At 41.3% G+C, this 16,960-nt stretch overlaps 1 protein-coding gene across 1 annotated transcript; it reads left to right on the top strand.

The window, feature by feature from the left end:
- Positions 1-4,146: 4,146 nt before the first annotated feature.
- LOC115106641 (large ribosomal subunit protein eL19) lies at positions 4,147-8,602 on the top strand. Its single transcript, XM_029629562.2, has 6 exons — positions 4,147-4,219; positions 5,406-5,512; positions 6,768-6,890; positions 7,339-7,459; positions 7,870-7,980; positions 8,228-8,602. The coding sequence occupies exons 1-6, from the start codon at positions 4,215-4,217 to the stop codon at positions 8,352-8,354; spliced, it is 594 nt and encodes a 197-aa protein (XP_029485422.1). The 5' UTR covers positions 4,147-4,214; the 3' UTR covers positions 8,355-8,602.
- The last annotated feature ends 8,358 nt before the right edge of the window (positions 8,603-16,960 follow it).

The raw sequence follows: 16,960 nt of genomic DNA, 5'->3' as shown, positions 1-16,960 counted from the left end.
TCTAGGAGACAGAACGCGTCTCCTTCCTGAGCGGTATGACGGCTGCGTGGTCCCATGGTGTTTATACTTGCGTACTATTGTTTGTACAGTTGAACGTGGTACCTTCAGGCGTTTGGAAATTGCTCCCAAGGATGAACCAGACTTGTGGAGGTCTACACATTAGTTTTTGAGGTCTTGGGTGATTTCTTTAGATTTTCCCATGACGTTAAGCAAAGAGGCACTGAGTTTGAAGGTAGGCCTTAAAATAAATCCACAGGTACACCTCCAATTGACTCAATTGACTCAAATGATGTCAATTAGCCTATCAGAAGCTTCTAAAGCCATGACATCATTTTATGGAATTTTCCAAGCTGTTTAAAGGCACAGTCAACTTGGTGTATGTCAACTTCTGACCCACTGGAATTGTGATACAGCGAATTATAAGTGAAATAATCTGTCTGTGAACAATTGTTGGGAAAATTACTTGTGTCATGCACAAGGTATATGTCCTAACCGACTTGCCAAAACTATAGTTTGTTAACAAGCAATTTGTGGAGTGGTTGAAAAATGAGTTTTAATGACTCCAACCTAAGTGTATGTAAACTTCAGACTTCAACTGTATATTTAAAACCAAGTGCTTTTAGACTTTTACTCAAGTAATATCTTACTGGATGACTTTCACTTGAATCATTTTCTATTCATATCTTCACTTTTACTCAAGGATGAATGTTGTGTACTTTTTCCAACACTGAACAAAACCGATGTGTGCACAACTAAGGGGCAAAGAAGATGGGGTTGCCTTAGATTGTTGACAACATGTAAATTATATATTGTATCCAAATGTTTATTGAAAACATAAATACGTTTGCACAGTGAGCACTTCTCTCTCAAATACATCTTTACAGTTGTAGGTTAGCTTGTTAATATTTTTTTGTTGCTAAATTAGCATAGACATGACAGGAGTGAAACACCTCAAAACAAGACATGGTGTCAATAACAATATACAATAAAACCTACAATTGCCCACATGGCAAATTATTGCTAATTCTTGTTAGCAATCTGACCGTTCAAAATCATAAAACAACAAGGCCTTCTGCTTCATCGATGTGCATACTTTTCGTGATGTTGTTGGCCAACCCGTCTACAGCATCATTGGATAATGCCCTCGAAGCCGGTGTTTGGAGGATAAAGTCGAGGGCCGGCAAACTGTGCCAATATATCCCCCAAACACCGGCTTTGAGGTTACCAACATATTCAAATAATGATTGACATATTTTCAGTAAAAACATTATTTTTATTAATTTATTCTAACTATTTTATCCATCCACAAGATATAGTCCCAACTCAAATCTAGGGTTGCTACCCAAGCCGGCTGGTCGTTCGTTCTATCGGTTTGGTTGTTAGAGACGCGAACCAGTTGTTAAGTCTTTTTGTTCTGTATCTATTGACGTGACCCAATCATTTGTTCTAAATGTTCCATTGCCATACTGGCTGGCAACGTTCTTATCCCTTGCTTGCTAGCTAGCCAACTATGGCTAACTTACAGTCACGTCAACAACGTGCAGCCAGAATAACAGCAAAGTAGCAGCATTTGCATTTGTTTAAGCTGCTTTCTAGTGACATTTATTGGATACATCCATAACAATGATCCAATTAGGCACGATTTCTCCCGGCATAGAAAATGTGCTCTCTTGCCAGGACAATGTGGTTCAGAGGAGGTAGCCAACAACACAACCAACACAATCACTTCAAACTGAAGCTGGAAAGACTGTAAACTATTTGCACTTCATTTCGTTTTACCTTTTTTCAATTGACATTTCTTTGTATATATCCATAAAAATGATGCCAACTGATTCATGGTTTCGACTGGCTGAGAAACACTGCCTGCTTGTCTGTCTCATCCCGACTCCCGATACGTTCCTTAAAATGGGGCAGCTGGAGATCTACTCAGTAGCCTCGGTTTTTCTAATGACTGCCTTGCCTGGTTCACCAACTACTTTGCAGACAGAGTTCAGTGTGTCAAATCGGAGGGCATGTTGTCCGGTCCTCTGGCAGTCTCTATGGGGGTGCCACAGGGTTAAATTATCGGGCCGACTCTTTTCTCTGTATATATCAATGATGTTGCTCTTGCTGCGGGCGATTCCCTGATCCACCTCTACGCAGACGACACCATTCTGCCCTTCCTTGGACACTGTGCTATCTAACCTCCAAACGAGCTTCAATGCCATACAACACTCCTTCCGTGGCCTCCAACTGCTCTTAAACGCTAGTAAAACCAAATGCATGCTTTTCAACCGTTCGCTGCCTGCACCCGCACGCCCGACTAGCATCACCACCCTGGATGGTTCCGACCTAGAATATGTGGACATCTATAAGTACCTAGGTGTCTGGCTAGACTGTAAACTCTCCTTCCAGACTCATATCAAACAACTCCAATCCAAAATCAAATCTAGAGTCGGCTTTCTATTCCGCAACAAAGCCTCCTTCACTCACGTCGCCAAACTTACCCTAGTAAAACTGACTATCCTACCGATCCTCGACTTCGGCGATGTCATCTACAAAATAGCTTCCAATACTCTACTCAGCAAACTGGATGCAGTTTATCACAGTGCCATCCGTTTTGTTACTAAAGCACCTTATACCACCCACCACTGCAACCTGTATGCTCTAGTCGGCTGGCCCTCGCTACATATTCATCGTCAGACCCACTGGCTCCAGGTCATCTTCAAGTCCATGCTAGGTAAAGCTCCGCCTTATCTCAGTTCACTGGTCACGATGGCAACACCCACCCGTAGCACGCGCTCCAGCAGGTGTATCTCACTGATCATCCCTAAAGCCAACACCTCATTTGGCCACCTTTCGTTCCAGTTCTCTGCTGCCTGTGACTGGAACGAATTGCAAAAATCTCTGAAGTTGGAGACTTTTATCTCCCTCACCAACTTCAAACATCTGCTATCTGAGCAGCTAACTGATCGCTGCAGCTGTACATAGTCTATCGGTAAATAGCCCACCCAATTTACCTATCTCATCCCCATACTGTTTATATTTATTTACTTTCTGCTCTTTTGCACACCAGTATCTCTACCTGTACATGACCATCTGATAATTTATCACTCCAGTGTTAATCTGCAAAATTGTAATTATTTGCCTACCTCTTCATGCCTTTTGCACACAATGTATATAGACTCTCTTTTTTTCTACTGTGTTATTGACTTGTTAATTGTTTAACTCTGTGTTGTCTGTTCACACTGCTATGCTTTATCTTGGCCAGGTCACAGTTGTAAATGAGAACTTGTTCTCAACTAGCCTACCTGGTTAAATAAAGGTGAAATAAAAAATAGAAAATAATAAATAAAAATCGAACTTGAATATTGAAACAATGTTGCAAATGTCGGAGAAAAATACAGAAATCTGTGCTGTTGAAAACTAAATGTTTGTCTAAAAGTAATGTGAGATAATGTTTAGATGCTTTTTACAGTTTATAAAATGCCAGGCTGGGCTGATGAGACAGTGGATTGGTCAGTCAGATGGAACAGAGTAAATAGTCATTTTAATGTCATAGATTTAGCCGGTGGAACTTGTGCAATAGACACCGGCTGGAATGCGATTTTAACCCACCCATCGTATAATTTTCCATGGCGACGAGATGGTCGAAGTATGCTAATTTTAGACCATTACATTAGCAAGTGAAATTTCAACCCACCTGGGGCACAGGGCCATGCAAAACAAACTCGACCATCATTATCATCCAAAATAACAACTTTTTGTGCTTGTGTCACATTCTTTAAAATGTAAGGGTTTATTTAATTAGTTGAATTTACTGGAAAACGTACAGTTTGTAACTGAGATAGTACATAAAAGAGAATGGCACAAGAGATATTGGAATGTTGACGCTGAACCAATCATTAGATAAACAGTGCCATCTGGTGGTGTGTTCCCTCTAGTACGATTATCCCATAATGCAATTTGTATTATTTGGAATGTACCACTGTGACAAAGGATAGTGAGACTGTACTTAATCATATTATTGTATAATCGTAACACAGGATTTAAAATGTTTAACCATGTAGAAACACTCCTTTAAATTCTACCAGACGCATATTAATTGCTTAATTAACACGAATTAAGTTTAAGCCCCGTGCACATCTCGATAATGGATAACAATCTTATCTCTGTTATAATGGTAGGGCCCCCATACTTCACACGTCATTCCTTTCTCTCTAAGGGTCGCAGTCATGAGGTAAGGGTCTTGTCATGAAGGGTCTATGTCATGACTTTACTCGTTTAAATTACCTGTGTATTTCTGTTTTGGGGTAACATGAAGGCAATGAATGTGGCACAAATGCATTGAACTAATCACATGATAGCTAGCTAAAACAGTTGATGTTGCTGTACGCTGGCTTGTACACGGTCGGAAATGTAATCTAAGATAACATGTCGAGACATGTCTCGTACTCGAACCTAGCTATGCAAAGTTGGTAGCTAATGCAATAGTAGTGTTAACTACTATTAACTTGATAGACAGCCGGTTACTAACTTTATCTCTAGGTAGCGATCAGCATGCTTCATTTGTGGCTCTTATACTTGTGGTTGGCTAACTAGCTAACTGACATTAGCAATTTGCCCAATAGCTCCCTGCACTCTCCACCATGTCAGTAGTCACATTAAAAGAGAAGCAGAGTGTGATCTTATGGTTGTACAAAGCCCAACCTGGTCTCAGAGCATTTTGTATTCTGTATGTAAAGCCAAAATACTAATTTGTTAAATGTTTTCATGTGGTATGCATTAAATATTTGTGGATGTCCATCCATTCTGGGTGATCTATTAATAATTACAATTAGTGTGTTATTTTAAGAATGACAATGCATGCGATGTGTTACGAATTACAATTTGTGATAGCTAATGTTAACTAGGCTAGGGTTTGCTAACTTTGTAAGTAGTTAAAAAGTAGTTTCTCAAATTCTAAAGTTGTCCATGATGAGATTCGAACATACTATAAGTTCGCCATATATGTCCAACCATCCACCTGATCAACCAGCCTCGATTGGTTTTTGCATTAAATTAAGTAATCTGTCTTATGTAACCATACCAAACATAACATCATATTCATTTGAGTTTCCCGGGTTTACATTTACTATGTTACAACAGGTCTATGAGACCAGACTACAAAGCCAGCTAGCTGGTTAAGGAAAGGGAGTTGCACAATTGAATGCGTTCAACCAAAATGGGTATTCCCGATTTAACCCAACCACTCTGAATCTGTTTGTTGTTATTGTACTGTAAAACCAGCAAATACATCAGGGTATGAAGCCTGGCTGTGTTGCAAACTACCCATTGCTATTAGTTAGTAGTGTAACGCTTATTTATGTCTGCAATTGAAGGCTATTCATTTGGATGGTAATCACGTTTTTTTTTGCTTTACCCAGCATGCTCAGGCTTCAGAAGCGATTGGCGTCCAGCGTCTTGCGCTGTGGCAAGAAGAAGGTATGGCTGGACCCCAATGAAACCAATGAGATTGCCAACGCTAACTCCCGTAAGACACTCCTCTTTACACCTCCATGCTAGGGAGACTAGCCCAATAATGTACCAAAGAAGCCTGTTTAGAGGTGAATTGGACCTGGCAGCAAAAAAAAAAAATCTAATCGCGTTTGACGCACTGCTCTAGAAACATAAAACCCTCTACTATCATATCACATCTAAATTATTTCACAAATGCAAAATATACACTTACTGTACACTGTTTTAACACAGTTGCAGCCAATAGTATTTTTCAGTGACAACACATTTCTGCCGTCCATCTTCTGTTTACACACAGTTGTTCAGAGGTTAAGTAGCTAGTTAGCACAGACAGTCGACTATGTCTTCAGTCATTTTTCTGTAAACAAGTGCTGTAACATGGAAATATGGCCGTGTGGGAACTGTTAAGGGTTGCGTCAATTCGAATCTGGTATCAGAACAAGTATGACACTGAGCCACCGATTGTATACTATGTACTTTTTATTAGCTAAGCAATAAGTGGTAAATGCAATTTTCGGATATACTGGTCCGCTGTAATACCACACAGGGCAGTACAGAGAACTGACTTGTTCCTGACAAAGTTATTATAATATACTCTGACAGAAGTAGTTCCTGCTTCCGAGCCGGCTTGTCAGAGTAGAGACTGGGCGTGGTTTAAACTCACTCAGCCTATCGTTGATTGTTGGCGCACTAACTGGTCCCATCCCCTAGGCGCTTCAGCGGTCAGGCGTTGTAGCTGTGTAGAATATCTATGCGCTCATACTCTCAATACAGTTATCACACACCTGGCTCCTGTTATCTAACAAAATACAGTTTGTTCTCTACACTACGTTCTGTATGTGTCCCCCGCAACTCATTAACTGCCTACACCCAAGGTTAGCCATTTTCCACTTATGTTACTTTTAACTCACACAGACACCCTCATGATAGACCAAGCATATTTTCAACCCTCACAGAACCCTAGCCACACAAGTGTGTAGTAATTCAACCTTTTGTTTTCAGAAAATGATTTCTCGCTGATATGAAAGATTAGTTCCTTATGTTTCCAAAACCGTACGGCAAGCGATGCATGTTAACATTTAAAACAAGCATTGGGGCTCTCAAAAAAACTGCCCGTGTCTGTCTTTGACATTCTGGAAAGTTCATGTGTTGTGCAGCAGGGAAATGTTCCAAGGTACCAATAGTTGTGTTCTTGTAAGATGCATATACCGAAATAGACCATGGGACAAGGATGACCACATACAAGTTAATCAACTTGTCTACCCCTGCAGGCCAGCAAATTCGCAAGCTGGTGAAGGATGGTCTGATCATCAGGAAGCCTGTGACGGTGCATTCCCGTGCCCGCTGCCGCAAGAACACGCTGGCACGCCGCAAGGGACGCCACACGGGCATAGGTGGGTACAGAGAGGTTCTCAACACGGTCATCCCATCATATAGCCAACATCATGGCCGTGATAACATTGTTCAAAGTGGCTCCCTGTCCCCTTCTCTCCCTCATTTGAATTGAGAAGTTGCATTTGTTTTAGCTCGCCAGGGGGGTGAGTTTGCACATTCAAGATCATTCCATTGGTTGTAATGTTCAATCTCAACCCAATTGGTGCACCGGGCTAGCTAAAACAAATGTACTTATTGAAATATCTGGACAGTTGATAGAAAATGTCTGGGTCCTGTAGACCTCTTTGTATATTATTTTCATATATCACCAGTGCTAAAAAAAGGGGAGGGAATCAGAAATCTATAAATCCAATGATGACGAGGTTTTAATTAACAAATGACCTGTTCAGGGTGTTGACCTATTGCTGGGCTGTGTTACTATATGATGATGATTCTCCCCCTGCCCAGGTAAGAGGAAGGGTACAGCCAACGCCCGTATGCCAGAGAAGCTCTCGTGGATGCGACGCATGAGGATCCTGCGGCGCCTACTGCGGCGTTACAGGGAGTCCAAGAAAATCGACAGGCACATGTTAGTCTACACTTAGATGTCTGAGTCATCTGGTTGCAATTGAGGAAGAATGTTATCCTGGAAAAGACTGTGAAATGTTATAGTTTTTCAACAAATGTATCGCTTTGTAATGAAATGTGGTGCAAAATACAACAATGACCCTGAAATTAGTATTCAAACCACAAAAGCATCTTAAAGTCAAGATTGTAGTGAAGTCCATTATCTGTTCTTGAGAATGATACTTGTAATCGGTGAACTGTAGTTTTGTCCTTGGGAACATTGTGTAACCCTGGTGAAGTGTTGAACGTCTAATGAACCATCTCAATAGGACATACTGATTTTGTATTATGCACAGAATGTGTCTGGAATGTTTGTGATATGAGTGGGAACATTGGCTTGTCCTCAACTCCCAGTACACTTTTTCTCTCCAGGTACCACAGTCTCTACTTGAAGGTGAAGGGTAATGTCTTCAAGAACAAGCGCATCCTAATGGAACACATTCACAAGCTGAAGGCAGACAAGGCTCGCAAGAAGCTCCTGTCGTAAGTCGACACTACAACTCCCATCAACCTCTGCTTGTTACCTAGCCAAAACAAATGATAATATGGCTCTCATAATTCCTGGACTATGGTTAATTTACACTTCAGATGAGGTTTATCAATGAAATCAAATGTTTAGTTCTTGACTAACTAACCCAGATTTAAACCTAGCCCTGTATTAATTGAATAGGAGTCCTTTAGAATCTATCATTTGCGTTCTGTAACCTCTCATCTGTTTCTCGCACACCAGTGACCAGGCCGAGGCTCGTCGCTCGAAGACAAAGGAGGCCCGCAAGCGCAGAGAGGAGCGCATAGCGGCCAAGAAGGAAGAGTTCATCAAGACTTTGTCAAAGGAGGAGGAGACGACCAAGAAATGAGTCGCCCATCCACCCCCCTTCCCCCTTTTCAATGTTTATTTTTTTTTAAATGGACCCAAAACAGTCAAGGTTCAGTCTCCGTCTGTGACGTTATACTATGTTCTGAAGTTTTTTTCTATTGCCACCAATACCAATTGAAAAAATACCACAACTTGTTCAGTGCCTTCAGAATGTATTCTCACAACCCTTTACTTTTCCCACTTTTTGTTGTCTTACAGGTTGAATTAAATAAACATTTATTACATTGAGATAGTTCTACTGTGGTATTTTGTGTAGGCCAGAGACTGTTTTTAGGAATTTGTACATTGATAGACTCCGATGTTTCAGCTTTTCGTTTAAGTGCTCAACCCCTTTGTTATGGCAAGCCTAAATAAGTTAGATAAATTAAGTCACATAAGTTGCATGGACTCACTCTACAATGATAGTGTTTAACATGATTTTTGAATGACTACTTCATCTTTGTACCCCACACATACAATTATCTGTAAGGTCTCTCAGTCAAACTATGAATTTCAAACACCGATTCAACCACAAAGACCTGGGAGGTTTTCCAATGTTTTGCAAAATGGGCACCTATTGGTAGATGTATATAAAAAAAAAAGACATTGAATATCCCTTTGAGCATGTTGACATTATTAATGCACCTAGTCACTACAAAGATACAGGCATCCTTCCTAACTCCGTTGCCAGAGAGGAAGGAAACCGGTCAGGGATTTCACCATGAGGCCTATGGTGACTTTAAAATAGTGGCAGAGAAGGATGCCTGCACAGAATAAAAAATATTCCAAAACATGCATCCTGTTTGCAACAAGGTACAAAAGTAATACTGTAATTTACTGAATTTACTTCTTGCCTTGAATACAAAGTGTTATGATTGGGGCAAATTCAATACACCATATTACTGAGTACAACTCCATATTTCCAAGGATCCTGGTGGCTGCATTATGTTATGGGAATGCTTGTAATTGTTCAGCAGGACAATAACCCAAAACACAAGGCTAAATATACACTGGAGTTGCTAACCAAGACAACATTGACTGTTATTGAGTGGATTAGTTACAGCTTTGACTTAAATCTGCTTGACATTCTATGGCAAGACTTGAAAATGGCTGTCTAGCAATGATCAATTAACTTTAAAGAATTTTAAATAGAATAATGTGCAAATATTGTACAATTCAGGTGTGCAAAGCTCTTTAAGACTTATCCAGAAAGACTCATAGCTGTCATAGAACAAAAATATAAAACGCAACATGCAACAATTTTACTGAGTTACAGTTCACATCAGGAAATCAGTCAATTGAAATCAATTCATTAGGCCCTAATTTATGGCTTTCCCATGACTGGGCTTGAACCCGATCGAACATCTCTGGAGAGACCTGAAAATAGCTGTGCAGCAACGCTCCCCATCCAACTTGACAGAGCATAAGAGTATCTGCAGAGAAGAATGAGAGAAACTCCCCCAAAACAGGTGTGCTAAGCTTGTAGGGTCATACCCAAGAAGAATCGAGGCTGTAATCGCTGCCAAAGGTGCTTCAACAAAGTACTGATTAAAGGGTCTGAATACTTATGTAAATGTGATTTCCTATTTATTTTATTTGATAAATTAGCAAAAAAATAAAAACGTATTGCTTTGTCGTTATTGGGTATTGTGTGTAGATTGATGAGGGGGAAAACAATTCAACCAATTTTAGAATAAGGCTGTAACCTAACAAAATGTGGAAAAGGTCAAGGGGTCTGAATACTTTCCGAAGGGGGAGTTTTGTTAAGATTCCCGACCCTCAGACCGAACATTAACATGCATCGCTTGCTGTACGATTTTGGAAGCATAATGATCTTATCTGTCATATCAGTGAGAAACAATAATAATAATTGTAAAAACTGTTAAATTGATTATCTGTCTAGAATGCTCCAAATACCTGTGTGAAAGCACACGTTGGATGGAGGCACCCATAGCTGTGTAGATAATGTGCAAGATTGCTACAGTAAGTGTATATTTTTTATTGGAAGGATTCTTTCTCGCTGATGCAAGATAAGGGTCATACGTATTGAAAGCTGTATCGCGAGCGATGATTATTGACCTTTCGAAACGTTAAAACACTGCGTCGGGATTGTAGTTCACAAGGCGGTCGTGGGCGAAGCTAATGGCCGAGAACCGTAGTGATTGACTGTACCGAATGCAAGGATAGACTTATCTTTATACCCAGGTGTGAAAGGATTCATGGAAACAAAAGGACATTGACCTTATATCCTGACAAAGAACTGCAAGCGTCAAATACAGTAACCAGGAGCAGGTAGGGAAACCCTGGGAGAGACATGAGAGAAACATCAGTAACTTTGGGAAATTGAGTTAACACATGCACCCCCCGGTTGATACGACATCAATTAGGCAACTATTAGTGCGTTATGGCTAACTTCCCAGGTCTCAGTTGGCCAAGACATGTCACGGGCGCTCCAGGGCTGTTGTGACCCAAGCCAACATCCCGTTGTGGTCAAACGTCACTTATGACTGCGACAAGAAACATCTCCTGTTCACCTCCAAACTGTTCAACATGTTTGTCCAGGTAACCAACAAACTGGTATGAATCATAAGGAGATTTGTGTTTATATGTACACATGATTTATGCGTGTAATTAATGAATGAATGTAGGGCCTAGCATGGCTTATGATTTGTCAGCACATGCTTAGTTATAATTACAGAGTGTTTTGTGTCCAATATGTGAAAGTGGTTTGTACCCGCAGGTGGCTACTTCACGGGGAATATAGAATATCAATTACATTTCCAGATCACTGCTGCTGTTGGTTAGAAACCCTCCATTGCCCACCGCTGTACATGTCTTTGCGGTCAGATTCGGAAAGGGCTGCACCTGCAGTGTTCTCCCATTCACTGACGTGAACAGCGCCCTCAAACAGATGAGCTCAAAAGAAACCAACATCTTTGAAGCTACGCAATGCAAAATGTTTCGCAGTGATGACGTACATCCACATACAACACCCACTCTGCCAGTCACGTTCTGTTAAAGGTCCTCAAAGCACACACATCCCTGGATCGCTCGTCTTTTCAGTCCGCTGCAGCTAGCGACTGGAACGAGCTGCAACAAACACTCAAACGGGACGGTTTTATCTCAATCTCTTCATTCGAAGACTCGATCATGGACACTCTTACTGACAGTTGTGGCTGCTTTGTATGATGTATTGTTGTCTCTACCTTCTTGACCTTTGTGCTGTTGACTTTGCTCAATAATCTTTGTACCATGTTGTTGTGTTGCTACCATGTTGATGTCATGTTGTGTTGCTACCATGCTGTGTTGCTGCCTTGTTATGTTGTTGTCTTAGGTCTCTCTTTATGTAGTGTTGTGTCTCTCTTGTTGTGATGTGTGTTTTGTCCTATATTTATATTGTATTTATTTAATAAAATAAAAAATAATCCCCGTCCCCGCAGGAGGCCTTTTGCCTTTTGGTTGGCCGGCATTGTAACGGACTTGTCAAGTTAAATAAAATAAAAATGAATGTTATAAAAAAAACTGAGAACAAAGAGATACCGGTTTAGAAACAAATAATGAATATTAATAGATGGTGTGGGGGTGCTTTGCTGGTGACACTGTGAATTCAAGGCATACTTAACCAGCATGGCTACCACAGCATTCTGCAGCGATACGCCATCCCATCTGGTTTGCGCTTAGTGGGACTATCATTTGTTTTTCAACAGGACAATGACCCGAAACACACCTCCAGGTTGTGTAAGGGCTATTTGACAAAGTAGGTGAGTGATGGAGTGCTGCATCACATGACCTGGACTCTACAATCACCCAACCTCAACCCAATTGAGATGGTTTGGGATGAGTTGGACCGCAGAGTGAAGGAAAAGCATCCAACAAGTGCTCAGCATATGTGGGAACTCCTTCAAGACTATTGGGAATAGAGGTCGACCAATTATGATTTTTCAACGCAGATACCGATTATTGGAGGACCAAAAAAGCCGATACCGATTAATCGGCCGATTTAAAACAAAATGTATTTGTAATAATGACAATTACAACAATACTGAATGAACACTTATTTTAACTTAATATAATACATCAATAAAATAAATTTAGCCTCAAGTAAATAATGAAACAAGTTCAATTTGGTTTAAATAATGCAAAAACAAAGTGTTGGAGACGAAAGTAAAAGTGCAATATGTGCTATGTAAGAAAGCTAACGTTTCAGTTCCTTGCTCAGAACATGAGAACATATGAAAGCTGGTGGTTCCTTTTAACATGAGCCTTCAATATTCCCATGTAAGAAGTTTTAGATTGTAGTTATTATAGGAATTATAGGACTATTTCCCTCTATACCATTTTTTATTTCATTAACCTTTGACTATTAGATGTTCTTATTCATTAACCTCCGTCCCTCTCCTCGCTCCTCCCTGGGCTCGAACCAGCAACACAACGACAACAGCCACCATCGAAGCAGCGTTACCCATGCAGAGAATGGGAGACATTTGAAACGCTATTAGCGCGCGCTAACTAGCCAGCCATTTCACTTCCAGCCATTACACCAGCCTCATCATTGATAGGCTTGAATGTCATAAACAGCGCAATGCTTGACGCACAACGAAGAGCTGCTGGCAAAACGTACGAAAGTGCTGTTTGAATGAATGTTTATGCGCCTGCTTCTGCCTACCACCGCTCAGTCAGATACTTAGATACTTGCTTGTATGCTCAGTCAGATTATATGCAATGCAGGACATGCTAGATAATATCTAGTAATATCAACCATGTGTAGTTAACTAGTGATTATGATTGATTGTTTTTTATAAGATAAGTTTAATGCTAGCTAGCAACTTACCTTGGCTTACTGCATTTGCGTAACAGGCAGTCTCCTTGTGGAGTGCAACGAGAGAGAGGCAGGTCATTATTGCATTGGACTAGTTAACTGTAAGGTTGCAAGATTGAATCCCCCGAGCTGACAAGGTGAAAATCTGTCGTTCTGCTCCTGAACAAAGCAGTTAACCCACCGTTCCTAGGCCGTCATTGAAAATAAGAATGTGTTCTTAACTGACTTGCCTAGTTAAATAAAGGTATAAAAAATCTATAAAAAATAATAATTACAACAAAAAAATGTTATGAAAACTTGAAATCGTCCCTAATTAATCATCCATTCCGATTAATCGGTCAACCTCTAGTTGGGAAAGCATTACAGGTGAAGCTGGTTGAGAGAATGCCAAGAGTGTGCAGAGCTGTCATCAAGGCATACATTGGGTACTTTGAAGAATCTCAAATATAAAAAATATTTAGATTTTTTTTGGTTACCTCATGATTCCATATGTGTTATTTCATAGTTTTGATGTCTTCACTATTATTCTACAATGTAGAAAATGGTAAAACTAAAGAAAAACCCTTGAATGAGTAGGTGTGTCCAAACTTTTGACTGCTACTGTATATGTTGGGGTCAATGGAGGGTGGATAATAACGAGGTGTATGGAAAATTACTGACTGAGACAAGAAGGAGTGCAGAAATGTTACATTCTGTCAAACATGTTATTGTTAAATAGCATGGCTCTTAAGGAGGTTAGGCAAAAGGCAACAGTCTGGTTTCAGTCACTGATAAGGTAGGACAGCCATGGACTAGGGAGGAGCGAGGAATTCGGCCCAAGGTCAGGTCAAATGAAGTGAGAAGGAACAGTGGAGAAGGAACTAAAACTAAAATGACCAAGTAGGTGACCTGGAAGGCAACACAAATCAAAGTGACATATTTCTGTAAGAAATGGTCTGATGTCAAACTCTTGGTTCATACCTCTATGAGACATGGTACACAAACGGTGAATCTAACACAATTCTCTTCTCAATAATAGTTTATCAGTATCTCTGCCCCTCCTAGGAGTCTTAACATGTTCAATGCCAATGTGTTTCAAAGAGCTAATGTTGTGACGAGCCTCCATGAAATGCGCAGGCACAGGGTTTCTCTGGTCAAGGGTCCTGATATTACTCCTGTGTTCTGCTGTCCTTGTTTTCAGAGCTTGTTTCATTTTTCCTACAATAGCATCGACCACAAATACACTTGATCGGGTATATCACATTTTTTTGTGGAACATGTAATGATGCCCTTAATCGTAAATGGCCTTGCCTGTAATAAGGTGATTGAACATTGTGCGTTTGTTCGTGAAGTTGCCGTCCGGCACATTGTCTAGAAAAGTACTACGTGGCACTGTTGGACGATCAGATCTCACCACCATTTGACTGATGTTGGGGGCACGTCTGAAGACTTCCTCTCAACCAAATATTTCCCAATTGTTCATGTTGAAATTACATGGTGGGCCCACTCTCTCTCTCACCCCCTCTTTCAATATCTCCTCTCTCTTCCTCATCTCTCCCTCTTCTCTCTACCCCACCCTCTCTATCTCTTCCCCATCTCTCCCCACCCCAGTCTCTCTCCCCCCTCTCTCTCTCCCCCTTTGAACAAAGGCTATGAGAGATATTTTGGCAACAAGACCAACCTTGTGACTGCCAATCCCAGCATCCTTGTAGGTTCCTCTGTGTTGAGTGGTCTGAAACTTGGTCACCATTCTGATAGGTTTGCCTCACTGATGGGTCTTCTGCTCCCTTTCGTGGAATCTCTTAAACGTGTACGGCGATGCTCCTCCTCCCCGCATTCTCCTACCAGCGCAGCATGCCATCTCTGTGCTTTCCGTTTACACTCTCCAGGAGAACCACGACCTAGTCCGGCCTGTGTCCCTGAAACCCGGAATACCTGCAGAGGTTGCCAACATTTTGGGATGCCAAGGGCCTGAAGGTGAGCAGGAACTGTTTGCCGAGGTGTATCTTTACGGGTTCTGGCCCTTCTGTACACGTCCGAAACCTGGCCAGCAGAAACTCATGGGTCGCCAAAGGCGAGGGTTGCTGAGGATGCACCTGGATGAGTGCCCTACAGAGCCCAGTACTTATGGATAGACTTTTATTTGACGATTCAGAAATGACCGGTTATTTACGAAGACATAGTCTTCCGATGGCATCCTTCCAAGTCTCTGGAGGAAGCCTGTAAATCTAGGCTAAATAAGAACTTACATGGTTAAAAAAAACAAACAGAAGAAGTAGTCGTGTCCGCAGCCATGCCTGAAATTATTTCAAAAGAGAGGCGAGGAGTCTTGGACCATCACAGTGTAGAAGAGAAGAGCTCTCATTACTGAACATTTGTTATTAGATGTGATAGGACATATGAACCAATGATGGGCCTTCTCCCTCCCTCCCTTCCCAGGAGGTCTCCTTTCTCCCTCTGGCCCTGTCCCCATCTCCATCTGAAGGCACCTTGTGAGCTGGTCCCTATCCTGTCGTGAGATGAGGACCTGGTTCTCTATAGCCTAGGTCCTGACCTGGCCTCACCAGCACCTTTTGCTTCCTGATGAAGTTATGTCTGTGTCAGGGCCATATGTGTCTCTATATTTGGCCTGGTATGTGTTCATATAATTCCAGTTGTTGGCATGTACTCTGCATTGCAAAGGTAAGCATCTCAGAGACCAGACAATTAAACCAATGTGTATTGTTTGGTTTATCCCTTTTGTATTACAGTTCAATACTCAATAAACGGGATTGAGGCTTGTTCGGGGTTTGTGGACTTCATATTGCCTATATGACGGTTAAAACAATGCTCTTAAAGTTATTTGTAAAATGGTGGGTAGGAGAGTTGGGCCAGTAACCAAAAGGTTGCTGGATCGAATCCCTGAGCTGACAAGGTAAAAATCTGTCGTTCTGCTCCTGAGCAAGGCAGTTAACTGACTGTTCCCCGGGCACCTAAGACATGGATGTCATTCTATTTTATTTTTATTTAACTAGGCAAGTCATGAACAAATTCTTATTTACAATTACAGCCTACCCCGGCAAAACCCTCCACTAACCCGGATGACGCTGAGACAATTGTGGGCCGCCCTGTGGGACTCCCGGGTGGGATCCTGTGGGATCGAACCAGGGTCTGTAGTGACGCCTCTAGCACTGAGATGCAGTGCCTTAGACCACTGCGCCACTCAGGATTAAGGCAGCCCCCTGCACCTCTCTGATTCAGACGGGTTGTTTTAAATGCGGAAGACACATTTAGGTTGAATGCATTCAGTTGTACAACTGACTAGGTAACCCCTTTTCCTTTCCCTTGACCTATTTGTGGACTGTAGGCCATGTTCACTTGTTTGCTTTTCATTGCAATACATGCTTAGTACACAAGAGAGCGTACTCTTACCATTTACAACAGGCCAGACAAAGGATGTGGTCATTGTGGCGCCAACATTTTCATTCTACTGTTCTCTCCCAATGGTTTAAAGCCAGTCCTTACCAACATACCTTGGAATGTTGCACTGAATCTGAGTTGTGTGCAAGCAAATTATTAGTTCAATTACAGTATGGTTGTCAGTCAGAAAGCACTGCATGCACATTTAGTCTGTCCATGTAGTGTATCGTACACCAATTTCTTGGAGTTGATCGATTTATGATGTGCTCTCGAGTACTTCGAGACCATCAAAAGTATACAGTATGCACCCGTGACATATGCCTGTGACATATACAGTACCAGTCAAAAGTTTGGACACACCTACTCATTCCAGGGTTTACCTTTAAAAAAATAAATAAATCTACAACGTA

This window comes from Oncorhynchus nerka, linkage group LG23, assembly GCF_034236695.1.
Source record: "Oncorhynchus nerka isolate Pitt River linkage group LG23, Oner_Uvic_2.0, whole genome shotgun sequence".
Lineage (NCBI taxonomy): Eukaryota > Metazoa > Chordata > Actinopteri > Salmoniformes > Salmonidae > Oncorhynchus > Oncorhynchus nerka.
Note: the sequence above shows the minus strand (reverse complement) of the source record. Positions and strands in the feature narration are given on the sequence as shown.